Source organism: Oryctolagus cuniculus, chromosome 18 (assembly GCF_964237555.1).
Source record: "Oryctolagus cuniculus chromosome 18, mOryCun1.1, whole genome shotgun sequence".
Lineage (NCBI taxonomy): Eukaryota > Metazoa > Chordata > Mammalia > Lagomorpha > Leporidae > Oryctolagus > Oryctolagus cuniculus.
The window spans coordinates 31,097,670-31,125,662 of NC_091449.1; the positions used below are offsets into that span (position 1 = coordinate 31,097,670).

At 39.2% G+C, this 27,993-nt stretch overlaps 1 protein-coding gene and 1 long non-coding RNA gene across 10 annotated transcripts in view; one reads left to right on the forward strand and one right to left on the reverse strand.

Annotated features, from left to right (window-relative positions):
• Positions 1–27,988, forward strand: part of LOC108175508 (uncharacterized) — a 164,048-nt gene extending 136,060 nt beyond the window's left edge. For 6 of the 9 annotated variants that reach the window (XR_011384209.1, XR_007914663.2, XR_007914674.2 and 3 more), the window contains one exon: positions 45–27,988. This is a non-coding gene — a long non-coding RNA (uncharacterized lncRNA). The remainder of the gene's footprint in view (positions 1–44) is intronic. The other 3 variants (XR_007914665.2, XR_007914670.2, XR_007914666.2) reach the window with 2 other exon arrangements.
• ITFG1 (integrin alpha FG-GAP repeat containing 1) overlaps positions 1–27,993 on the reverse strand; it is a 240,511-nt gene that overhangs the window by 120,611 nt on the left and 91,907 nt on the right. The window contains exon 9 of the mRNA XM_008248375.4: positions 4,768–4,862. Within this exon, the coding sequence (XP_008246597.1) occupies positions 4,768–4,862 (95 nt within the window). The remainder of the gene's footprint in view (positions 1–4,767; positions 4,863–27,993) is intronic.

Here is a 27,993-nt window from a genome sequence, read left to right on the forward strand (position 1 = left end):
GCCTGTCCACTGAAGCATTTTTTTTTTTTTTTTTAATTTTACAGAACTGGGATGGAATGAAACGTGGTGTTACCAGTACAATTCTGAAGACAAAGCACAATGAAAGCAATGACCAGCAAGAAGTAAAAGTGGTTTAGGGAAAGCAAAGTCAGACTGGTCAAAGGTACATGTCATGGAAACAGTTTTTGGGACATTACAGCATCTGGCTCGTTGACATTCTAGAGGTTCATAGAGTATTGCGATCTGCATATTAGGAGACTCGTTTTATAAAGTTAGGCAAAGTTTCAGCAGAAAATTGCTTGGGAAAGCCTCACCAGAGTCTCTCTTCACTAAAAAATGCTCCTGTTAATTCCTCTCATGAAACAAGGGCAATTTTGTGAGTTTTTCCAAGAGAAAACACCTCACAGTCCTGATTTGGCTAATTCTGACTTCTTTTTGTTTCCTAACCTTAAAACATTATTAAAAGACACTCATTTGTCTTAATGTACTAATCAAAAAAGACTCCAATTGTCATAATTAAATTTCCAGGAACCTTAATTCTTTAGGAATTGCTTATGATTGCTTAAACAAATCACTGAACTTGATGGTCCTTATATTTAAATATAAAGTTTATATTTTTATCTTTTAATCCATTTTCTCACAAACTCTCTGAAGTCCCCTTATACACATTTGTGATTTTAGTCAAGACTCTTGAGCCAAGAAGTTTCTGAGAATTTCCGAACAATATTGACAAGCTCTGTCTGCTATTAACAGGTATTTCTCAGCCAAGCAGGATGAGCTCTGTCACTAAGAGAGCTAGAAGCTGCATTTTTAAATTCCTTTATTTCTATACTGATTATAACAGAGAGAATAGACTGTGTTCAAAATGAGCTTCTGGAAATCCCTTTCTCTTCTGTTAGATAAATCTTTATTTTTTAAATAATGTAACCCAAACTAAAAACCTGAGGAGTAAAAATCATGCCATTAAAATTATAGAAGTGCCAATAATTAGCTGACAGTACAGATGTAGCACATGACCTGGAGATGTCTCAACAGAGGCAGGCACAGCTGACTTGAAATGGCAGGAAGTCAAACCTAACTACATTTTCTTTCTTTCCCCTCAAAGCAGGTGACTCATATATAGCTGCAAGCAGAAGTACAATAAAAATGGCTTCCGGGGCCAACATTGTGGCATAAGAGGTAAAGACGCCATCTTTGACACTGGCAACCCATGTGGGTGCTGGTTTGAGTCTCGGCTGCTTCACTCCAATCCAGCTCTCTGCTAATACTGGGAAAGCAGTGGAAGATGACCCAAGTGTTTGGGTCCCTGACACCCACGTGGGAAACATGGATGAAGCTCCTGGCTCCAGGGGAGTAGATCAGCAGGTGGAAGAGCTCTCTCTCTCTTACTCTCTCTTTCTGTAACTCTGACTTTTAAGTAAACAAATATCTTTAGAAAAAAATGGCTTCTTAAAAGAAGGACTAGTAAACAAAGTATTTCCAACATTTCATAAGTTGTCCAAAGAAAGTGTAACTTCCCACAGTAAATGAAAATGACAAAGACACACTTATTAAAAATGAGTTTTAAAACTCTGGACTGTAACTTTAATAAGTTTTCATTCTTTCTTCCAGCAAAATAAATAAATTACTGGGGCCAGTGTAGTGGCATAGCAGAAAAAACTGCCACCTGCGAGCTGACAACCCATGTTGGAAGATCTTTTTCTATCTCTCATTTTCTGTAACTCTGACTTTCAAATAAAGGAATAAATCTTTTTCTAAAAACTACTGTTATATATATTATCAAAATGTTTCAGTACTAATCATTGGAATTTGGAAAAAATTCTTGGTTTTGTTTTGGCAGAAAATGAGAAATTTCACAAAATGTAATTATTGCAAATTTCTGAAGATGATGATAGTTTACCAATGAGGATAAACCACAATGGATAAAGTATTCATATTAGGGTAAATGTACTAAGGCCTAAAAATTATTTTTTTCTTTGTTTTCTTAAATATTTATTTATTTGAAAACATGAGTTTATATATAGAGACGAAAGACACAGAGAAAGATCTTCCATCTGCTGGTTCACTCCCCAAATGGCTGCAAAGGCTGAAGCTAGGAGCCAGGAGCTTCTTCTGGGTCTCCCTTGTGGGTACAGGGGCCAAGGACTTGCCATCTCCTGCTGCTTTCCCAGGCAATCAGTAGGGAGCTGAATTGGAATTAGAGGAGCTGTTACTTGAACCAGCACTCATGTGGGACGCTGGTGCCAGCACTGGAAATTTTTTTTTAATGTGATACTCATGAGAAACTGCAGAACTTTGGCATTTACCTTTCTAGGGAGATGACTGGGTAAGTTGAAAATACCGTTTTTTTTTTCCCCCAAAAAGATTTATTTATTTATTTGAAAGGCAGAGTGAGAGAGAGAGAGAGAGAGAGAGAGAATGAGAGCGATAGAAATATTCCATCCAATGGCTCATTCCCTAAATGGCTGTAACCACCAGGTCTGGGCTGGGCTGAAGGTAGGAGCCAGGAACTCCATCTTAACTTCCTAACAAGGATGCCAGGGGCCCGAATACTGAGATCATCTTCTATTGCCTTTCCAGGGGTATTAACAGGAGCCTGGATCAGAAGCAGATGTACCCTCTGATACGGAATGCCAGCATGGCAAGCAGAGGCTTAACCTACTGTGCCAAAACACTGACCCCAAGTTGAAAATATTCTTACAGTGGTTGTCACTTTTTTTTTTTTTTTAAGATTTACTTATTTATTTGAAGGGCAGAGTAACAGAAAGAGACAGAGCAAGATCTATTGGCTGGTTCATTCCCCAAATAGCCATAATGGCCAGAGCTGGGCCAATCCAAAGCCAGGAGCCAGGAGCTTCTTTCAGTTCTCCCTTTAGGGTGCAGGGGACCAAGCACTTGGGCCATCCTCTGTTGTTTTCCCAGGCCATTAGTCAGGAGCTGGATTGGAAGAAGAGCAGCCGGGACTAGAACTGAAGCCCATATGGGATGCCACCGCTGCAGGTGGCAGATTTAACTGCTATGCCATAGCATCAGCCCCAGCAGTCTTCACTTCTTCAACAGGCTATAATTACTATGTTTCCTTGTATCTATGAACAAACAATGAGGTATTACTTTTAAGTGATTTACGCTTTAAAAATGTTCAAGATGATAAACTTAAGATTTTAATAGTTAAATACTTTTAGAATGCTGACTACATAAAGATTTTTTTTTCTTTTACTGCTTGAGTATAAAATGTGATGTTCCTTATCCATAAGGGCTATAAAAGTCAACATGTTATTCTATCATTTATACTCCTCAAAAAGAAAACAAAACTGATTTATTCTACTACTATCATAACATATCATTCCTTTATTAATCCTCTAGTGTGACTATCAAGGTACAGGTAAAAGGTCACCATGAGAGAATGAAGGAGATCTAAATACCAGAAATAAATGCACAATTAGTGAGGTGGGCATTTGTTCGAGCAGTTAAGATGCCTGCAACTCACACTGGGGTGCCTGGGTTTGATTTTCATCTCTAGCTCCAGACTCTACCTTCTTGCTAATGCAGACCATGGGAGGCAGCAGTAATGGCTCAAGTAATTGGGTTCCTGCAACCAATGTGGCAGATCTGGATTGAGTTCCTAGCTCCTGATTTCACCTCAGTCCAGTCCTGGGCATTGTGGGCATTTGGAGAGTAAACCTGTTGTGTAGGAACTCACTCTCTGTCTCTCAAACCTGAACCCCATCAACCAGAACAAGAATACTTTTGAAAACAGGTCTGATGGCTTTCTATACAATTTTTTATTTGGTACAGTATGCTTTACCATATTCTGGCACATAAAATGCTAACAGTTCAGATCATTTAATTATAGGACCCAGAAAGGATCTTTTTATCACAACTGATTTTTTTTTAAAAGATTTATTTATCTATTGAAGTGCAGAGTTGCAGAGAGAGAGACAGACAGACAGACAGACAGACATAGATTTCCATCTACTGATTCACTCCACAAATGGCCACAACGGCTGGGGTTGGCCTAGGTTGAAGTCAGGAATCCAGAAATTCATATGGGTCTCCCAAGTGGGTTGCCGGGGTCCAAGCACTTGGGCTGTCTTTTGCTGCTTTCCCAGAAACATTACCAGGGCGACATATCAGAAGTGGGGAGGTGATCAGAAGGGTGATCCAGCACCCATAAGGGTTGGGACAGCGGCTTAGCCCATTGTGCCACAACACCGACCCTATCAGAACTGATTATAATAGTGAATTTTCCCTCAATAAATGATAATAAATAGATTTAAATGTGCTTCATTAAATTAAAATGAGGGGGCCCAGTGCTGTGGTACAGTAGGTTAATCCTCCGCCTGTGGCGCTGGCATCCCATATGGGAGCTGGTTCTAGTCCCGGATGCTCGTCTTCCGATCCAGCTCTCTGCTTTGGCCTCGGAAAGCAGTGGAAGATGGCCCAAAAGCTTGGGTCCCTGCACCCATGTGGGAGACCAGGAAGAAGCATCTGGCTCCTGGCTTTGGATCTGCGCAGCTCCAGCCATTGCAGCCATTGGGGGAGTGAACCAATGGAAAGAAGACCTTTCTCTTTGTCTCTCCCTCTCATTGTCTGTAAATCTACCTCTCAAATAAATAAATGAATAAAATCTTTTAAAAACATACATGAAAGTGAGGAAGTCAGTACCTTAATTCTGAGTTTCTATCTACTGTGATGCTTCAGGTATCTTTCTAATGCTGGAAGGTTTTTCAAGTGTGTGACTTCACATTGAAAACCCAGCTGGTATACCTGCTTTGTTCCAGATCGTGCTAAGTAAATGGCGCTTTTCTGGCAATTTTCATCTTCACAGCCTGGAAGTAAGTGATCCATGTGTCCATCTCCATCTGCCAAAGGAAACTTCAAGAGTCCATTAAGAGCCACAAAATCAAGTATTATTGTATGACCGATTAAATGCCCTCTATGTTCAAAGTCTGCATCAGTACTGATGAAACTGAAGAATTTGACACATGGCTTTATAATGAATGTGATTCAGTTAAAATAACTCTGGTTCTTGCTACTTCTTATCTGGACTGAGTCTTGATTAAAACTGCATGCTTTTCTGTGGTTAAATATTTATCAGAGTTGGAAACAGATATCGTTCCAGGCTTTAATGTTAGAATCATCAATTTTTAAAAATGTGACTTTTGATTTATTTACATAATTATTATTGCTACCACAGGAGAAAAAATAAAATAACCCATTAGTATATGGCCTATTTTAAATGTAAGACTCTTATTTTTATGTACACTCTTAAGTGTCCTTTATTCAGCATGAACTTCAAGAGTTAGAAACCTCTCAGTAGTCTGGCTTCTAACAAATCACCAGTAAATTTTTAAGAATAAAAAAATAAAAAAACAAATGATGGGAATACAGATGTCTTTTTCAACTGACTGCTTTTACAAAGTTGCACACTGTTTTGGAAACATCTCCAGGGGTGCAGTTACTGTGGAACCTGGAGTCAGCTGCTCTAGTGCTCCCTTCTATCTACTGTCTGTGCTACCTGAAGAGGTATACACATATACCAAAGCTAAACCTATTTATGGACACATGCACAATGGAGTAGCCATATAGCTTTTTAATTTGGGGGATGATTTTATGTTTCTTTAATGACTGATTTACTTGGTATGGCTTACTATATCATTTAATGCAGATGTAGATGATTTGGAGAGAAATAAAAGTATTATAATACAGGTTTATATATATTTTTTTATTTTTGACAGGCAGAGTGGACAGTGAGAGAGAGAGAGACAGAGAGAAAGGTCTTCCTTTGCCGTTGGTTCACCCTCCAATGGCTGCCACGGCCAGCGTGCTGTGGCCGGCGCACCGTGCTGATCCGAAGCCAGGAAAGACAGCACACCGTGCTGATCCGAAGCCAGGAGCCAGGTGCTTCCCCTGGCCTCCCATGCGGGTGCAGGGCCCAAGCACTTGGGCCATCCTCCACTGCTCTCCCGGGCCACAGCAGAGAGCTGGCCTGGAAGAGGCGCAACCGGGACAGAATCCGGCGCCCCAACCGGGACTAGAACCCGGTGTGCCGGCGCCGCAGGCGGAGGATTAGCCTATTGAGCCGCAGTGCCGGCCACAGGTTTATATATTAAAAGAGAGGTATAATAAGCCTATCAAGTCTCCAATAATGTATTCAAAAAGAAAAAAATTAGGCTGAGAGGGATGAAAATGAAGCCACTGGAAGCTGGCCTCAGTAAGGAAAAGTAAAAAGGCATAGCAAGGGAAAAATTTGTATTATTTAGCTTCACTATTTAATTACTTATAATTCTCACAAATAATATTATTTGTGATAAGAAACCCTTAGAGGAGAACATTAAATAAAATCATTGAACTAATAATGAAAAATATAGAGAACTGTGATCAGATTATCTAATTTACACTGAGAATCAAAGAGGTTGAGAGGGACAAAATTCTGGTTGGAAACTAAAAGGTTTTCCAAGAAGATAAATATGTATCATAGTTAAAAAAAAAGATAAATAAAAGACAGCTGGTCAAATCAGAAAGAATTAAATACAAAAAAGTGATTTATAAACTGGTTCTAATAGTATCTTGGTTTCATTAAAAATGAAACAAATTAGAAGAACTTTACTAAGTGTCTGCCCTTCATTTTCACTCCAATAACAAAATATTTAGATAAAATATAATTTATAGATCCCATTTCCTTTTTTTTCTTTTTTTCAACTAGTTTCGTATTTTCCATGAATATTTTGACCATGAATCAATAAACATTTACCTAATTCATAATACCATAATCATGTGCTTGAATATAAATAAGCAGTAATATTTTACATGTATGTGCACAGAAATCAAGAACTTAATCAGGGACTCTGATCTTAGTACTAAGCATAAGTGCTATATATATATATATATATGCATTTTATATTATGAGAACATGATAAAATCACTTTCTGAGGTCCAACTTCAAGTCCAAAAGAAATCTGCTCTGTCCTAAAGGAAATAAGCTTTATTAAATTTCATGTCTCACTTTCCTGTATTTTTTCAAACAACTTATTACTAGAAGGTAATTTATATTTAAAGTTGCAAAAATAGAAATAGTACAAGGAACAACTACCTAGCCTTTAACCAGACTTGCCTATTCCTAACATTTTACCCCATTTGATCATTGTGCTCTTTCTCTGAAATAATTTTCATTTCTGAATCATGTATATAATTACATCTTTATTTCTAAGGAAAAGGAATATTCTCTTTCAATTTCATAATGCAGTTAACATTTGAAACAGAAATAATACTTTCAACTAATGATCTACATATGCTCTTATTTGTCCATTGGTCTAATAATTTCTGGTATAAAATTTCTGTGCTTCCAGCACAGCATACAGTTTAGGTATAATAAGGCATTAGTATTATTTAATCTAGACTATTCCATATCTTTTATAATTTTAATGTGCATAACTTTTTTATATTATTATAGTAGTCTTCTACTTAATTTGTTATTATACCTGGGGAAGAAAATACCATTACAAAAAAAAAAGTTTCACACGTAAAAAGCCACTGGTTGGGGCCAGCGTTGTGGCACGGTGGGTAAAGCCGCCACCTATAACTCCAACATCCCATATGGGTGCCAGTTCAGGTCCTGGCTGCTCTAGTTCCAATCCAGCTCCCTGCTAATAATGTGCCTGGGGCAGCATTAGAGGACAGCCAAGTACTCAGGCCTCTGCTTCCCACATGAGACCCGAAGAAGCTCCTGGCTTCAGACTGAACCAGCTCCAGCCATGGCAGCCATTTAGGGAGTGAATCAGCACCTGGAAGCTCTTTCTCTTTCTCTCTCTCTCTCTCTCTCTCTCTCTGTAACTCCGCCTTTTAAATAAATAAATATATTGTTTTAAAAAGCCATTGGCACAAGGCTAAGATCTACAATTTGTTTAAACAAATATCATAGATATAATATCCCGCTGTGAAGTGACTATGAAGAAAGTCATGCTGTGGCAGGTGTTTTGTTGTTAGTTAAGACATAAAGAGACATTATGACTGCTGCCACAGAAAGACAAGGAACTGTTACAGATTACTAGGAACAAATCATATGGCAACCAACTTGATAACCTAGAAGAAATGGAGAGACTCCTGAGCATAGACAGATTATCAAGATTGAATCATAAGAAACAGAATATCTAGACAAACCTACAAGCAATAGTGATAACCAGTAATAAAGAGCCTCCCATCAAAGAAAGGGCCAGGATTGGATGGCTTTACTGTGGAGATCTACCAAACATCTAAAGAATTAACACAGATTCTTAGTGAAAGTATTCCAAAAAGTAGAAGTGGGAAGAATTCCTTTAAACACGTTGTATGAGGTCAGCTTTACTCCGATACCAAAATCAGATAAGGACACAACAAAACAAGGAAGCTATAGTGCAATATCCTTGATGAACAATGATGCAAAAGTCATCAATAAAATACTAGCAAATTGAGTCTATAGTACATTAAAAACATGATCAAGTAGGAGTTATCCTAGGAATCCAAGAATGTTTTGAAATATGCAAAATAATAAACATGACAGACCACATTCTGGAATGAAGGATAAAAAGTCATATGATCAATCTCAATGGATGTATAAAAAACATTTTATAAAATTTACCATAATTACATGATTAAAAAGAAAGCTTTAACAAATCAGGCAAGAGGAAATGCACCAATGTACTTCAACATAACAAAGACATATCACAAAACAATGGCTACCATCATATTGAATGGGGGAAAGCTGATGATGGATTTCTAAGATCTGAAACAAGATAAAGTTGCCCATTTTCACCAATTATTTATTTTTATTTATTTATTTGACAGGTAGAGTTAAAGACTTTTTTTTCAACTTTTATTTAATAAATATAAATTTCCAAAGTACAACTTTTGAATTATAGCAGCTTTTCTCCCCATAACCTCCCTCCCACCCGCAACCATCCCATCTCCCACTCCCTCTCTCATCCCATTCTTCAACATGATTCATTTTCAATTATCTTTATATACTGAAGATCAACTTAGTATAAACTAAGTAAAGATTTCAACAGTTTGCACCCACAAAGACACACAAAGTATAGAGTACTGTTTGGGCAGTAATTTTACCATTAATTCGCATAGTACAACCCATTAAGGACAGAGGTCCTACATGGGGAGCTGGTGCACAGTGACTCCCTTTGTTGATTTAACAACTGACATGCTTATTTATGACGTCAGTAATCACCTGAGGCTCTTGTCATGAACTTCCAAGCTATGGAAGCCTCTTGAGTTCACTAACTCTGATATTATTTAGACAAGGCCATATTCAAAGTGGGAGCTCTCTCTTACCTTCAGAGAAAGGTACTGCTTTCTTTGACGGTCCCTTCTTTGGCTGGGATCTCACTGGCAGAAATCTTTCACTTAGGGTTTGGTGTTTGTGTTTTTTTTTTTTTTTTTTTTTTTTTTTGCCACAATGTCTTGGCTTTCCAAGCTTTTTAGCCAGATCTTAATGCCTTAAGGGCTGATTCTGAGGCCAGAGTGCTGGTTAGGGCTTTTGTATTCTGCTGTGTATCCTGCTTCCCATGTAGGATCATTCTCTCCTTTTTAATTCGATGAATTATTTGCAGACACTGGTCTTATTTACATCATCCTTTTGACACTTAATTCTATCTTTTTGATCAATTATGAACTGAAATTGATCACTTTAACAAGATGGCATTGGTACATGCCACTTTGATAGGACTGAATTGGAATCCCCTGGCACATTTCTAGCTCTACCATTAGGGGTAAGTCTGAGTGAGCATGTGCCGAACTGTACATCTCCTCCCTCCTTATGCTCACTCTTATATTTAACAGGGATCACTTTTCAGTTAAATTTAAACATTTAAGTTGTTCCTTGACAGTCAGGACAAGGGCTGATCAAGTCATTGTTTCTCATAGTGCCCATTTCACTTCAACAGGTTTCCTTTCAGTTAGTTGTCACCAATCAGGGAGAACATATGATATTTGTCCCTTTGGGACTGGCTTATTTCACACAGCATGATGTTTTCCAGATTCCTCCATTTTGTTGCAAATGACCAGATTTCATTTTTTTTTACTGCTGTATAGTATTCTATAGAGTACATATCCCATAATTTCTTTATCCAGTCTACTGTTGATGGGCATTTAGGTTGATTCCAGGTCTTAGCTATTGTGAAATGAGCTGCAATAAACATTGAGGTGCAGACAGCTCTTTTATTTGCCAACTCAATTTCCTTTGGGGAAATTCCAAGGAGTGAGATGGCTGGGACATGTGGTGGGGCTATATTCAGGTTTCTGAGGAATCTCCAGACTAACTTCCATAGTGGCTTTACCAGTTTGCATTCCCACCAACAGTGGGTTAGTGTCCCTTTTTCCCCACATCCTCGGCAGCATCTGTTGTTAGCTGCTTTCTGTATTCACCCCATTCTAAACGGGGTGAAGTGAAACCTCACTGTGGTTTTGATTTGCACTTCCCTGATGGCTAGTGATCCTGAGCATTTTTTCATGTGCTATTGGTCATTTGGATTTCCTCTTTTAAAAAATGTCTATTGAGGTCCTTGGCCCATCTCTTAAGTGGATTATTTGGTTGTGGTGGAGTTTGTTGATCTCTTTGTAGGTTCTGGTTATTAATCCTTTATCAGTTGCATAATTTGCAAATATTTCTTCCCATTCTGTTGGTTGCCTCTTCACTTTCCTAACTGTTTCTTTTGCAGTACAGAAACTTCTCAATTTGATGTAATCCCAATTGTTAATTTTGGCTTTGACTGCCTGAGCCTCTGGGGTCTTTTCCAAGAAGTTTTTGCCTGTGCCTATATCTTGCAGGGTTTCTCCAATGTTCTCTAATAATTTGATGGTGTCGGGTCGTAGGCTTACATCTTTAATCCATGTTCAGTGGATTTTTGTGTAAGGTGTAAGGTAGTGGCTTGCTTCAATCCAGTTTTCCCAGCACCATTTGTTGAATAGACTGTCCTTGCTCCAGGAATTGGTTTTAGATCCCTGATTAAATATAAGTTGGCTGTAAATGTTTGGATTGATTTCTGGTGTTTCTATTCTGTTCCATTGGTCTATCCATCTGTTTCTGTACCAGTACCATGCTGTTTTGATTATAACTGCACTGCAGTATGTCCTGAAATCTGGTATTGTGATGCCTCCGGCTTTGTTTTTGTAGAACAAAATTGGTTTAGCTATTCGAAGTCTCCTGACTCTCCATATGAATTTCAGCATCATTTTTTCTAGATCTGAGAAGAACGTCTTTGGTATCTTGATTGGTATTGCATTGAATCTGTAAATTGCTTTTAGGAGAATGGACATTTTGATGACACTGATTTTTCCAATTCCAATCCATGAGCATGGAAGATTTTTCCATTTTTTGGTATCCTCTTCTATTTCTTTCTTTAAGATTTTGTAATTCTCAATGTAGAGATCTTTGACGTCCTTGGTTAAGTTTATTCCAAGGTATTTGATTGTTTTTGTAGCTATTGTGAATGGGATTGATCTTAGCAGTTCTTTTTCAGGTTTAGGAATTAAGGTGATGCTGGCTTCATAGAAAGAATTTGGGAGGATTCCCTCTTTTTGATTGTTCTGAATAGTTTGAGAAGAATTGGAGTTAGTTCTTTAAAAGTCTGATAGAATTCAGCAGTGAATCCACCCGGTCCTGTGCTTTTCTTGGTTGGGAGGGACTTTCTTACTGATTCAATTTCTGTCTCAGTTATGGGTCTGTTTAGGTTTTCTATGTCTTCATGGTTCAATTTAGGTAGGTTGCATGTGTCCAGGAATCTATCCATTTCTGATAGATTTCTCTGTTTGCTGGCATACAACTCTTTGTAGTAATTTCTGCTGACTCTTTTTATTTCTGTGGTGTCTTTTATTACATTCCCTTTTTCATCTCTGATTTTATTGATTTGGGTCTTTTTTCTTCTTTTTTTTTTTAGTTAGTTGGGCCAATGGTGTGTCAATTTTGTTTATTTTTTCAAAAACCACCTCTTCATTTGGCTGATCTTTTGTAATATTTTTTTTTTTTGGATTCAATTCTGTGTTGTGTTGTTATCTTCATTTGCTTCCAGAACGTTTTTGATTTCTCCCATGACCCAGGGTTCATTCAGGAGCATGTTGTTCAGCCTCCATGTGTTTGCATATGCTCTAGGGATTCCTGAGTTGTGAATTTTTAGCTTCATTCCACTGTGATCTGAGAAGCTGCATGGTATGATTTCAATTCTTTTGAATCTGCTGAGACTTGCTTTATGGCCTAGCATGTGGTCAATCCTAGAGTAAGATCCATGTGTATTCTTTAAGTGTAGGATGAAAGTTCTGTAGATATCTGTTAGATGCATTTGGGCTACAGTGTCGAATAAAGCTGCTGTTTCTTTGTTGATCTTCTGCCTGGTTGATCTGTCTATTTCTGAAAGTGGAGTATTGAAGTCCCCCAATACTATTGTATTGGAGGCTAAATCTCCCTTTAAGTTCTTTACCATATCTTTTAAATAAACTGGTGCCCTGTAATTAGGCATATACATTTATAATAGTTATATCTTCCTGTTGAATTGATCCCTTCATCATTATATAGTGCCCCTCTTTGTCTCTCTTAACTGTTTTTGTGTTAAAGTTTATTTTGCCTGATATTAAGATGGCTACTCCAGCTCTTTATTGGTTTCTGTTGGATTACCCAAGTGAGCCATGACGCCGGCTCCACCACTTTATTTCAACACAGTATTTCAAGTCCCAACCAGAGCAATTAGACAAGAGGAAAAATTGAGGTGGTATCCAAATGGGAAAGGAGGAAGTCACATTGTTTTCACAGATGGTACCACCTTATATATATTTAAAATCCTGAAGGATCCACCAAAAAACTGTAGAGCTAATAAGTGAATTCAATAAAGTTGCATAATGCAAAGTCAATATATAACAACCAGTGGCATTGTTATAATCTAATAGCAAACTATTTGAAAATGAAATCAAGAAAGCAATCCTATTCAGTTGGCTAAAAAACAAAAAAATAAAGAAAAATCTCGGAATAAATGTAATGTAAGACATAAGAAAAGGAAACACATTCCATGGACAAGGATTGGAAGAATCAATATAGTGAAAATGTCCATACTACCAAAAATGATTTACAGATTCAATGCAATCCCTTTTAAAGTCAAAATGGCATTTTCATAGAATTACAAAAAACCAAATTACTGAAATTTGGGTAGGAGCACAAGAGACCTCACATAGCAAAAATTACCATGAAAAAAAGAACAGAGGGTCTTGAAACTTCCTGACTTAAAAAAAAATACATTACAAAGCTTAAATAATTATCCAGCAGGGTATTGGCATAAAAAGACTAGATAAATGGAACAGAATAGAGGCCCTAGAAGTAAACACATGTATCTACATCCAACTTATTCTTGTCAAAGGAGCTAAGAACATGCATTGGAGAAAGGAGTGTTTTTCAGTAAATGGTGCTAGGAAAACTGGGTATCCACAATGCAGAAGAATGAAACTAGAACCCTATCATCTCTCACCATATACAAGAATCAACTCCAAATAGACTGAAGACCTAAATGTGAGACCTGACACTTTGAAACTGTTAGAAGAAAACATAGGGGAGATGCTCTAAGACATCAGAATTGGTAAGGTTTTTTGTGTGTGTTGTTAGATCCTAAAAGCATAGGAAACAAAAACTGAAATAGCAAATGGGATCTCACCACACTAAACAGCTTCTGCACAGTACAGGAAACAATCAACAGAATGAAGAGATAACCTACAGAATGGGAAAAAAATCTGCAAATTAAATATCTGCTCTAGTGTTAATAATTGGAACATAAAAAGAATTCAAACAACTCAATAACAAAAAAAATCCCTAAAGAATTTAATCTGTAGATATAAACAGACATTTCTCAAAGGCAGGCATACTAATGACCACCAGGTATATGAAAATATATTCAACATCACTAATCATCAGGGAAATGCAAATCAAAACCACAATGAGCTATCACCTCACTCATCTTGAATATTATGAAGATAAACCCTTGGTGGGAATGTAAATTAGTACAAACAAGGTGGAAAACAATATTGAGGTTCCTCAAAAAATTACAAATGTAACTACCATCTAATCTAACAATACCTCCCCTGGGTTTCTATACAAGGGAAATGAAGTATCTCTGTCATGGAGATATCTATATTTCCATATTTATTTTTTTTTTAATTTTTTAAATTTTTTTTTTGACAGGCAGAGTGGACAGTGAGAGAGAGAGACAGAGAGAAAGGTCTTCCTTTGCCGTTGGTTCACCCTCCAATGGCCGCCGCGGCCAGCGCGCTGTGGCCGGCGCATCGCGCTGATCCGATGGCAGGAGCCAGGAGCCAGGTGCTTTTCCTGGTCTCCCATGGGGTGCAGGGCCCAAGCACCTGGGCCATCCTCCACTGCACTCCCTGGCCACAGCAGAGAGCTGGCCTGGAAGAGGGGCAACCGGGACAGAATCCGGCGCCCCAACCGGGACTAGAACCTGGTGTGCCGGCACCGCAAGGCGGAGGATTAGCCTAGTGAGCCGCGGCGCCGGCTTACATTTCCATATTTATTGCAGTATTATTTATAATAGCTCAGAAATGGAAATAATCTGAATCTTTATCAATTGATGAATGGATAATGAAAATGTTTATATTCACACAATGGAATACTATTTAGCCATAAAAACTATGAGACATTGTCATTTGCACCAACACAGATAAAACTGGAGGTCATTATGTTAAGTGAAATTAGTCAAACATATAGGCCAGTGCCATGGCTCATTTGGCTAATCCTCTGCCTGTGGCTCCAGCACCCTGGGTTGGGGTGTTGGGTACTAGTTCCAGTTGCTCCTCTTCCAGTCTAGCTCTCTGCTGTGGCCCGGAAGGGTAGCAGAGGATAACCCAAGTGCTTGGGTCCCTGCACCCACATGGGAGACTGGGAGGAAGTACCCGGATCCTGGCTTTGGATCGGCGCAGCTCCAGCCATAGCGGCCATTTGGAGAGTGAACAACGGAAGGAAGACCTTTCTCTCTGTCTCTCTCTCACTGTCTATAACTTTCTCTCTGTCTCTCTGTCTCTCACTGTTTAACTCTGGCAAAAAAATAAAAAAAAATGAATAAAACAAAGAAATTAGTCAAACATATAAAGGTAAGGACAAGATGATCTCACTTATATAGAAAAGCATAAACGTTAATAGTATAACGGTGGTTACCGAGGCTGGGGAATACAGGATGGGGGAATAAATGGGGAAAGACTGATTATTGAGCACTAGATTATAGTTAGATGGAAGAGGATTTTGTGGTGTCCTTTTGCAATACAGTAGGGACTATAGACAATAATGTGCTTTATGATAAAGAGGTATTCTGAAAAGATAAAATAAATCAATGTTCAATGAATTTTATACCAAATCACCTCTTTGACTTTCTGGAACCCATAAAGTATAAATCCTAGAATTTCAGACATAATAATAATATTTTTGAGATCAATGACTTTGGAGAATGGTCAGATAGTATAAAAATTCTAAATAACTATAGAAAAGTCATGAGCAAATACAGGAACAGAATGAAAAAAATTAACTGTCAAAATATTACTTGGTTTAAAACAATTGACACAGTATAGAGAAAAAGTTCAGTGAGGAAGGTTACATATTTTAAGAACCAAAGCAGAAGGCATGCATAGTTTTTAAGAACACAGCTTGTGAGACACAGCCACTGTTTTCTTGATTAAACTAAGAATACGTAAGTTACATGGGGCTATGTGATGATAGGTAGGGGTAGTGATACAGATAATTTCCACATGTCTTTAGATGTAAAAGAAAATTAAAGGGAACTGTCTTGCTCCTGTGCAATGAAACAGGAAAATGGGATTGCTTTGTAAGAACTGCTAAGGGAATGGGTTACTCTGCACAAGAGGAAAGTAGGAAAGGGCACTTCCATCCATTCATCTACTAACCATTCATCATCTACTATCTATCTATCTATCTATCTACCTACCTACCTACCTACCATCCATCCTACCTACCTACCTACCTACCTACCATCCATCTTACCTACCATCCATCCATCCATCCATCCATCATCCATCTATCCAGTCAATCAATCAATCCTTTAGTTGGTGAAAGTTAAACACAGAAGAGAGGCTGGCACTGTGGCACAGTGGGTTAACATCCTGGCCTGAAGCACTGGCATCTCAAATGGGCACCGGTTCGAGACCCAGCTGCTCCACTTCTGATCCAGCTCTCTGCTATGGCCTGAAAAAGCAGTGGAAGATTGCCCAAGTCCTTGGGCTCCTGCACTCGTGTGAGAGACCCGGGGGAAGCTCCTGGCTTCGGATCAGTGCAGCTCCGGCCATTGTGGCCAATTAGGGAGTGAACCATCAGATGGAAGACACCTCTCTCTCTCTCTCTGCCTCTCCTCTCTATGTGTAACCCTGACTTTCAAATAAATAAATCATCTTTAAAAAAAAATGCACACAGAGGAGCTGTGTACCCACCTACATCAAAGAAGCACACTACTGATTTTTCCTTATCAATGAACAGGGCATTTACACAGAATGAAAATGTAGAGCTGCAGATGATAGAGAATTATGTCAAAATGGAACCTGTGGCTTTTTAAAATAGGAGGGAATATTTAGAAAAGAGGAGGTACTAGCTCTTCTATAACATGCTGAAGCTTCTATTCTGCTCTGAGAGCAGGGGCTTCCCCCACTCAGGGAAAAGGTATGTTTCTATCATTTCTAAGAATAAGCAAGGTTTCTGCAACAATTATTTTCATAGATCCATGGCAATCAAGTAATGAAGAAAAGTACATGATGAAGTTCACAGAGCAGTATTCTAGATTGTTCCCCTTATCATAGGTTCATTCTATCAATTAGGGTAAACCTAAAAGTGACATATGTTACAGTTAAGTTGTGGATTATTCTGGAAAGTATTAAATATCATTTACTGGGGCTGGCGCTGTGGTGCAGCAGATTAAAGCCCTGGCCTGAAGCAACGGTATCCCATATGGACACCAGTTCGAGTCCCGGCTGCTCCTCTTCTGATCCAGCTCTCTGCTATGGCCTGGGAAAGCAGCAGAAGATGCCCCAAGTCCTTGGGCCCCTGCATCCACATGGGAGACATGGAAGAAGTTCCTGGCTCCTGGCTTCAGATCAGCTCAGCCTGGGCCGTTGCAACCATCTAGGGAGTGAACCAGCAGATGGAAGACCTTTCTCCCTGTCTCTACCTCTCTCTGTAACTTTTTCAAATAAATAAATCTTTAAACAAAAATTTATATCATTTACTAAATTCTAACTTAGCAATGTAATACAATATAAAATATAACATTAACCTATAGAATTTTTAAGTGCTTTACTACTGAAAGGAAAAATTATATATTCAAAATAATAAAGCATCATAAAAAATTAAGCACATAGTACAGTTCTAAGACTGCAGTATGACAAAGGTATAGTTTATGGAAAAACAAATCTTACCTGGAAAGGCAAGAATTTATCATATATAGCCCATCAAGTCTTGAGGGACATAGAGTCCTGGGTTTTGTCATATTTGAATACCTTAGGAGAAACAGGCTGGGGCCGGTGCTATGGCATACTGGGTAAGGCTGCTGTCTGCAGTTCTGACATCCCACATGGGCACCTGTGTTAATTCAGCTGTTCCACTTCTGATCCAGCTCTCAGCTATGGCCTGGGAAAGCAGTAGAAAATGGCCCAAGTGCTTGGGCCCCTGCACCTGTGTGGGAGATCTGAAAGAAGTTCCTGGATCTTGGCTTTGTATTAGCCAAGCTCTGGCCATTGGGACTATTTGGGGAGTGAATCAGCAGATAGAAGACTTTCTCTCTCTCTCTCTTCCTCTGCCTCTCTGTAATTCTGCCTTTCAAATAAATAAATAAATCTTAAAAAAAAAAAAAGGCTAAAATGCTTTAAATGCTGAGTATGTATAAAAATCAAGACTGTGAAGTATGAATTTTATAATTTTCATATAAATTACCATTTATAATCAAAAGGCATTCAAAAGAGTTGTCACTGCCAGATCTGGCATCCCTGACTCACCAGGATAGATACCCTCCACAAATCTCTGCTACAAAGTGGAAACTCAGGAAGTAATCACTTTGCTATGATGACCAGTGCACTGCACCTGTTACAATGACAGAGAATGAAAGCAAATAATAATGAACTATAGTAATAGTAATGCATATTATAATATGCAATGTAATAATGATATAATAATAATAGTAATAGTAATGGACTTATTTGTTTGAAAGATTACTGTAAAACTGGAAGAATACTCTAAAAACATCACTTTAGATGCTTTATGGCACAAAAAATGTTTCACTAAAAATGTCACTAAAAAAAGAGCTTCACTAAAAAAGACAAAAATGGTATTTTCTTTGGTGGGATAGTGACAAGGCACACTGGTGGGGGAGGGCGTGGGAGATCCTGCAGGCTAGAGGGAGAATTAGTGAAACTGGCTACTTTGACTTTGACCATGTGAAAACAACACTGGAGCTACAAAGATACCAAAAGGATATTATGAAGTTGTCCATTTAAGTGCTAAATTACAAAAGCCACTAAAGATAATGCAAGGTGTTGTCCACTGGTTGGAATCCAGCAATTAACAAAGGGAAATAAGAAGACCACATATTATAATTTAGAGGCTCCAGATAACATTTAGATGTCTTCCATGAAATCAGCACCTATCTATTTCAGAGATGCAGAACAATTCTTAGTTCAATCACTTTTCTTTAATCAATATAAGCAAAAGTGATAACGCCTCATTAGTCTTGTGGACGACATTTGAAAGCTTTGGTTTAGGATTATGGTTGAAAGTATATAAGATGCATCCTAAATTGGGCTCCATTCTTAAAAACCAATTAGTTAATTAGAATATCTTTTCATTTAGTTAAATAATTCATTCCAAGCAATTCATTTCGTGTTTATAATGCAAGCGGCACTGCCACAGGCTTGAGGGATACATAACAGCGAACAAAATAAACCATTGGAATATATACTGTTGAGAGTGCATGCTATATCAGAGGGTGACTGGCTATGGAAACAAATGAAGAGGCAAAGGAGGTAAGGAGTCCCGAGGGGTAGGGTTTGCCTTAAAGTGCCTTAAGTGCAGTGGTCAGGGAAGACCTCCAACATAAGATGACATTTTAGCAAAACCAAAAGATGCTGAGGGAGTAAGGTACAAGGACTGTCTGGGAGGAGAATCCCATGCAGTGGGATAAACAAGGGCTCTCAGGAGAGACTGCTTGAAGAACATCATGGAGGCCAGTGTGGCTGCAGTACAGTGACACTCGCAGGCTTAGGGAGAAGACGGGGTGCTCTGGACATGCGCTCCTTCATTTGCTCAGATTGAACAAGGATAAGGCTCTATCAGACTGTGTCCTCAAGAGCTTGTATCTTGTTTTGGTGTCTGGAGTAACAGACATCTCATTTAAAATGTCCAATACAGAACTGTTAGTTAAGAGAATGTGAAGGCTCCTCATCCTACTCCTTCCGCATCTCACCGAATGAAACAACCAGACAGACAGCTGTTATCTTTGATTTTTCTTTTCTTTTTTCCCCTCCAACATGTAAATCATCAGTATGCCTTGTCAACTCTCTTCAACATATCCTAAATAAAATCACTTCCCTCCATTTCCTGGTGATCTCCCAAGTCCAAGTCATCCTAAGCTTTTCCTGTTTAATTGCCTGTTCTCTTAGCTAAAGTTCTTGAAGCCATCAATTGCACTTAGAATAAAACTCAAACTCCACACGTTGGTCCATAAAGCCATAAAAGACCTTATCAAGGACCAACATTTTTCTTGTTCATTAATACCAGGCTTATTTTTGCTTCACTTAAGTGTTTCCTCTGCACAGAGCACTCACCCCAAGACTCCCTGTAACTTCATTCAAGTCTTAAGTCAAAGGCAACCTCCAACCAGCTACCTAAAATAGACATCCTCACCTACTATTACAGCCCCTTATTTTATTTCCTAAAGTTCTTACCACTTTCTAAAAATCCCTTATAATTTTACTTCATTTTATCTTTCTTCCCACAATAGAATGTAATCTTCATGAGAGCAAGGTTCCTTATACTTCCCTCATGGCTACATAGCAAACACCTAGAATAGAGCGAGTCCAAATGAAGGCAGTCAAAAAGTATTATTTTTTTTAATTTATTTGAGTGACAGAGAGCAAGGTAGGGGGAGGGGAATGGAAGAAAGGAATAGAAAAGTCTCCCATCTGCTAGTTCACTCTCCAAATGCATGCAATGGTCCCTGGCTGGAGTTGAAGCCAGGAGCTGGGAACTCAATCCAGGTCTTCTGCATAGGTGGCAGGGACCCAGTTACTTGAACCATTGTGTTTGCCTCCCAGAGTCTGCATTAGCAGGAAGCTGGAATCAAAAATCAGAGGCGGGTATTGAACCCAGGCACTCCTAATATGGGATAGAAATGTCAACTGCTAGGCCAAATGCTCACGCCATTACAAATCAGGAAGGAAATTAAATGGAACAAAAACAGTCACACAGTTTTAAAGAGTAAACTATTTGATTGCATTGGGCTGACTACTATACAAGTATAATGCATTCAAAGAAAATCAGAGTATTATATTTCAAGTTCCTTGAACCCAGAACCTCTATCTCAATTGTTCCTGTTCTACATATTTGTATTTACTTAATAAATTCTGACTGGTGATGAAAATGGTACAATTAAGTACATTTAAGAGGGCATATCTGAATCATCAAACACTCTTCTGTTTTACTGATGATTCTCAATTGAAGTTCAGCGCCCTCTTTTCAGTGAAAAAAATGAGGAGGCTATTTAACAAAAGGGCATTCTATTTTCAAATATAACAAATACACAAAGTATAATATTAACTTATAGACTCTGGAGTAAAAGGCAACTTTAAATGTCTCATATAATAAGACCAAACCCCAAAAGTATAACACTCAGAACAATGGTCTCTCTCGTTTTTTTTTTTTTTTTTTTTTTAATATTATCACCTGTCTATTTGAAGGTATTTGACTTTTGAAATTCTCTTGTAATAGAAAATATAAACATTCAATTACCAATTAATATTCAGGCTAGGTATAAATTTTATACATGTTTCCTCTTGACTTACTTTTATTTCCATATCATGCACTAATAAGAAATAAACTTAATTTATCAGAAATATACTTAATCATAAAGCAAAGGGAGCATAATTGCTATAAATGTTATTTTGAACTAAGCATTTCAGCTCTATCATGGTTAATGCAGCATTAGTATCTGAGATTTTACTAAGTATTATAAAGACTTCATAAAGTAATTTATTGTGGAGTTTCCCTGCCTTTCTTCCACATTTTAATAAGCATCAATGATTATATACTGTGCTAGGCACTGGGAATATTCAATTGAGTCAGACTCGGTGTTAACATCAATGGCATAATATCCAAGCTGTTCAGTATTTTCCAAGATGTTAATAAAATGAATGACAGAGTATTCCACTTTCATTAGTTCTTTTATTATAGAATTATCTAGGAAACTTGATTGATGATTCTGAGGCTTCATCACCATGCTCAGTATTGTTTGTTCACTTGAAAAATAAAGTATGAGGCCGGCGCCGCGGTTCACTAGGCTAATCCTCTGCCTTGCGGCGCCGGCACACCAGGTTCTAGTCCCGGTTGCCCCTCTTCCAGGCCAGCACTCTGCTGTGGCCCGGGAGTGCAGTGGAGGATGGCTCAAGTGCTTGGGCCCTGCACCCCATGGGAGACCAGGATAAGTACCTGGCTCCTGCCATCGGATCAGCGCGGTGCGCCGGCCGCAGTGCGCCAGCTGCGGCGGCCATTGGAGGGTGAACCAACGGCAAAAGGAAGACCTTTCTCTCTGTCTCTCTCTCTCACTGTCCACTCTGCCTGTCAAAAAAATAAATAAAAAAAAAAAAAGAAAGAAAAATAAAGTATGGGGTGAGGGGCTGTGCTGTGGCTTAGCAGGTAAAGCCACTGCCTACAATATAGGCATCCCATATGGTCGCTGGTTCAAGTCCCAGTAGCTCCACTTATAATCCAGATCCCTACTAAAGCACCTGGGGAGCAGCTAAAGATCAATTCCTTGGGGCTCTGCACCCATGCAGGAGACCTGGAAGAAGCTCCTGGCTCCTGGTTTCGGTCTGGCCCAGCCCTCGCCATTGCGGTCATTTGGGGAGTGAATCAGCAGATGGAAGATTTTTCTTTTTGTGTCTCTTCCTCTCTTTCTCTGAACTCTGCCTTTCAAATTTATATTATTTATTTAGTGAATAATTTTTTTTATTTTATAAGTAAAATAAATCTTAAAAAGAATACAATCTCCTTGTGATAATTCTGCGTCCAATTTGGTTTTATAAATGTATATCTTTTGTGAGTTATAATGTTTCAGTCTATAGAAAATGTGAACATTCTGTATAAGTTTTCTGTCTATCCCTCAGTTTTGTAGCTTTTTATTGATTTCTTGTATTATATACAAAGTTAATACATGTTATCTGGTTTTATGTATCTTTTTCTGATAGAAAACTCAAGTTTTATTTCTGTCAATTTTTGGTCCTATATAATTTTAAAGAGATATCACCTTATTTATAGAAATTCAGTAATTTAAAACTCTTAGCTAACATACAGTTTAAAATAAGGATGCTGTAGAAGGCAAGACACAAAACATGTCTTCTAGAGGATGCACCTCCTTCACGACTGCTTAACTATTGGAGGCATTTATGGTTGCAGATCTTCCAAGCATAATGTTGGGCCCAGCAGTTCATCTGATACTACACAGCAATAATTACTATTTATTGGGTGTTTTCTATGCTCAGAAACTGCTATGAGAGCTCCGGATATGGAAATTTTGGGGCCACTGATGCTCTGCTAAACTGTAAATCCGAAGTCTGTTTCTTGGTCATCCTTTTTGTATCACCTAGAAGTATCATTTAGTTGTTTCTGACCACCTCTTATCACTCATCTGTCTCCCTCCTCAACCTGTACTTTATTCTTTCTTCTTCAGAGTGCTCAATCAGGTCTTAACATCTTAGCACTTGGATGACTGTCAAACCTGTTTTGCGGGGGCCAGTGCTGTGGCACAGCGGGTTAACACCCTGGCCTGAAGTGCCAGCATCCCATATGGGCGCCAGTTCCGGAACCGGCTGCTCCACTTCCGATCCAGCTCTCTGCTATGGCCTGGGAAAGCAGTAGAAGATGGCCCAAGAAGTACTTGGGCCCCTGTACTCGTGTGGGAAACCCAGAAGAAGCTCCTGGCTCCTGGCTTCGGATCAGCACAGTTCTTGCGGTCATGGCCAATTAGGGAGCGAATAAGAGGATGGAAGACCTCTCTCTCTCTCTCTGCCTCTCCTCTCTCTGTGTAACTCTGACTTTCAAACAAACCAATAAATCTTTTTTTTGTTTTTTAAACCTGCTTTGCTTTACTTCTCAGCTTAAGTCTGTTAAATATTTCTGCTGAGTTGTCTTACCAGCATGAGTAGTGTGATGACTCTTACTACCTAATTCAGCTTTCTCTTCTGATACATCTACCTCTATGAATAAAACCATCATTCTTTAAGGCACTCAGAGTCAATTTTTAATTTTATTTCCTTTTTTACACTCTCTAGTATAAAACCAAAAAGAATGTGTTGATTCTTTCTTTACAAGGTTTCTCACGCCTAACCCTCCATTTATCGATGTAGTTGTAGCTCTCCAACACTCACCACCTCATGCCCTGACATATTTCCTGATTGGTTTCCATTCCTAGAAAAGGCAGCATATTAAAACTACTTAAATCTCTCTCTCTCTTTTGATATAAAAATCTCAGCAAACTCAGAGATTCTAACCTTCCCTTGAACTCCTATTTTGTGCCCAAGAAACACAGCAAGCAGATCAGAAGATCTGCTTTACTTTCTGAAGTTAATAAGAAAGGTATTAACAAAAAGTTGTCAAAAACTATTCTATTGCATTCCAATCATTCTACAGAATGAAATCACCAGTGCTTCCCCCATTATTAATTTGGTAAAGCAATGTGTTCATAGTCTATTTGTGTGTTTGTGCATTTTTACAGAAACACTATATTCACAAAAAAGTGGTCTATTCACTGGTCACTAACCAAACTGTTTTCATATCTCCACATATTTTCAGCCAAAACTTAGAGTTGTTTTGAAGTCTAGTACAGAACTCCCACCTCTTTGAAGAGGCATTCCTACTCCTTCTCAATCTAGAATGATTTGTATCATCACGGCTTAGATGACACCTTTTCTATGAAATTAACTTCAAAATTAACATGGAAATACAGACTGGGCTCTGTTGTTTATTCTCTTATTTATTTATTTTGACAGCAGAGTGGACAGTGAGAGAGAGAGACAGAGAGAAAGGTCTTCCTTTGCTACCACTTGCAGTGCTGGTATCCCATATGGGTGCTGGTTCAAGTTCCGGTTGCCCTACTTCTGATCCAGCTCTTGGCTATGGTCTGGGAAAGCAGTAGATGGCCCAAGTCCTTGGGCTCCTGTACCCAAGTGGGAGATCCAGAAGAAACTTTTGGCTCCTGGCTTCAGATCAGTGCAGCTCTGGCTATTGTGGCCAGGTGGGGAGTGAACCAATGGATGGAAGACCTCTCTCTGTCTCTCTCTCTCTCTCTCTCTTGCTCTCTCTCTGTCTCCCATCTCTCTGTGGTACTCTGATTTTCAAGTAAATAAATAAACCTTTAAAAAAATACCAATGTATCTGGCGCCGCGGCTCACTAGGCTAATCCTCCTCCTTGCGGCGCTGGCACACCGGGTTCTAGTCCCGGTCGGGGCGCCGGATTCTGTCCCGGTTGCCCCTCTTCCAGGCCAGCTCTCTGCTATGGCCCGGGAGAGCAGTGGAGGATGGCCCAAGTGCTTGGGTCCTGCACCCGCATGGGAGACCAGGAGAAGCACCTGGCTCCTGACTTCGGATCAGCGCGGTGTGCTGGCCATAGCGCGCCGGCCGTGGCGGCCATTGGAGGGTGAACCAACAGCAAAAAGGAAGACTTTTCTCTCTGTTTTTTTTCTCTCTCACTGTCCACTCTGCCTGTCAAAAAACAAAAAAACAAAAAAACAAACAAAAAAAAAACCAAAAAAACAAAAAACAATATATAAATGGTATAAATGGTAAATTAAAAAAATTCAGTAAAACTATCAATTTTTTAAAAAACAAAGCATTTTATCCTATAATTGGAAGGTTTTTTTTTTTTTTTTCAAAGATTCATTTGAAAGGCAGAGCCACAGAGAGAGAGTGCGAGCAAGAGACAGAGAGACAGAGATATCTCCCATCCACTGGTTCACTTCCCAAATGGCCTCAACAGCCAGTTGTGGCTGAAGTCAAAACTGAGGAACTCTATCCAGGTCTCCCACCTCAGTGGCAGGGGCCCAAGCACTTAGGACATTCTCCACTGCCTTACCAGGTACATTAGCAGGAAGCTAGATCAGAATTGGAGCAGCCAGGACTTGAATTGGCCCCATGATATGGGATGCCTCCATCACAGACAGTTGTGTAACCTACTGTTCCACAACATGGGCCCCAGTTGGTTTTTATATATATATATTTTTAAAGGGTTTATTTATTTATTTGAAAGGCAGAGTTAATTTGTATTTTTAAAGGAGTTATTTATTTATTTGAAAGGCAGAGTTAGAGAGAAGGGGGCAATCTTTCATCTACTGGTTCACTCCCTAAATGGTTACAATGGCTAGGGTTAGGCCAGGGTGAAGCCAGGAGCCTGGGATTCCATCCAGGTCTCCCATGTGAGTGGTAGGGGCCCAAGTACTTAGGTAACCTTCTGCTGCATTCCCAGGCCCAATTAGCTGGGAGCTGGATGAGAAGCAGAGCAGATAAGACTTGAACCAGTGCCCATATGGAATGCTGGTGTCATAGGCAATGGCTTATCCGGCTGATTATCCTAGGAGGTTCTTAATCAGGTGGTAAGATGGTCAGGGAGATTGAGGAACTTCATGAGAATTACATAACACATGCATATATTTTTTTTTCCCTAAAGAGAGGCTGCCAAAAGGATCTATTATTAATCCAGAAGACCAATTCAATCAGAAAATTTTAAAAATATTTTTGTTATATCAGTTTAGTCATTTTATTAAAAATTATAAACCAGGCATTGAAATTTACTAAAAAGTAAAGCAGTGTTCAATGTGAGAAAAATAAAATACAGTGCAACACAGAGATTCATGTTGAAATGTCTACCTTAGACCACCATGAAACTTCCTTAGCTGTAACAGGAGCCACTGCTGCTTCAGTCACCTGAGTGAAGAGCAGCTGCGACACAGAAAGCCAGGCAAGTAAAGCTTCACCTCAACATTTCTGCTTTTCTGCTACTGGTTTTTTTTTTTTTTTTTTTTTTTTTAATTTATTTGACAGGTAGAGTTATAGACAGTGAGAGAGACAGAGAGAAAGGTCTTCCCTCTGTTGGTTCACTCCCCAAATGGCCACTATGGCCGGTGCTGTGCTGATCCAGAGCCAGGAGCCAGGAGCCAGGTTCTTCTTCCTGGTCTCCCATGCGGGTGCAGGGCCCAAGCACTTGGGCCATCTTCCACTGCCCTCCCGGGCCACAGCAGAGAGCTAGACTGGAAGAGGAGTAAAGGGGACTAGAACCGGCTCCCATAAGGGATGCCGGCGCCACAGGCAGAGGATTAACCTAGTGAGCCACGGCGCCAGCTCCCCTGCTACTGTTTTAAGCCCAACACCGTGCCTTATTTATATTGCGTTTTTCAAAACAGCCTTTTGACGTAGATATTATGTCATTTCCAATTTATAAATGAGGAAACGGTCTGTGAACACTGTGACATCTCATCTACAAAACCTTCAATGAACACAGGTTGAGGTGTTTGTCCACAGAAAGGACCAGCAGGAGGGAAATGAGCTTTGGACTTATTTATGTGTTGGTCACCTAGAATGTTCTCATTTGAAATAAAAATCCTTCTAACAATACCTCTGACAAATGGTAAAAAGAGCCATGAGTGTTTTGGGAGTTACTAACAAATATGAACAGGCAGCTGTGTAGAATCTTACGGAAATGGCCTGGCATTGTGGTGCAAACTTCCACCTGCAAGGCTGGCAACCCATATGGGTGACAGGTCCAGCCTTGGCTGCTCCATTTGCAATCCAGCTCCCAGCTGATGCACCTGGGAAAGCAGTGGAAGATGGCACAAGTGCTTGGGCCCCTGCACCCATGTGGAGACCCAGATGAAACTTCTGGCTACTGACTTCAGCTTGGCCCAGCCTCAGCCATTGCTGACACTTAGGGAGTGAATCAGTGGATGGAAGATCTCTCTCTGTAATTACCTTTTAAATAAATAAATTAAAAAAAAACAATCTTATGGAAAATAGAAATACACTGTCCTTTTTGGGGGAATTCATTACAGATGTTACCGTTATTTAGAATTAAGATATAAATAATATATTTTTAAAAATTTTATTATTTGAAGGGCAGAGACAGAAAGAGAGCTATTTCCAACCTGTTGTTTCACTGCCTAGATACCTGCAATGGCCAGGTCTGGATCAGGCCGACACCAAGATGATGTAACTCAATCTGGGTCTGGCAAGTGGGTGACAGGAATCCAAGTATCTGAGCCACCATTTGTTGCCCTCAAGGGTACACATTAGCAGGAAACTTGAGTCAGGAATGGAGCTGTGATTTGAACCCAGGCACACTGATATGGGATAGGAGTATCCCAAATAGCAGCTTAACTCAGTTAGTTGTGCCAAACTTTCACCCCTCAAGAATGACTGTTGATGATCAAGTTTCGAATAGCTTTTTCAAGAGGTCAGATTAATTCTTTCAATTCTGTATGTTCCATCCTTTTGATATATAAAGGTGAGCATCCCTAATCCAAAAACCTAGAATGTTCCAAAAGATGAAACTGAGTTACTGATATGATGCCACAAATGGAAAATTCCATTCCTGACCTCGTGTGATAGTCAAAACATAGGTGTACTCACAATACTGTATAAAACACCCTTCAGATTATGTGTACAATGTGTACTTACATATGAAACATAAATTAAATTCTGTGTTTAGA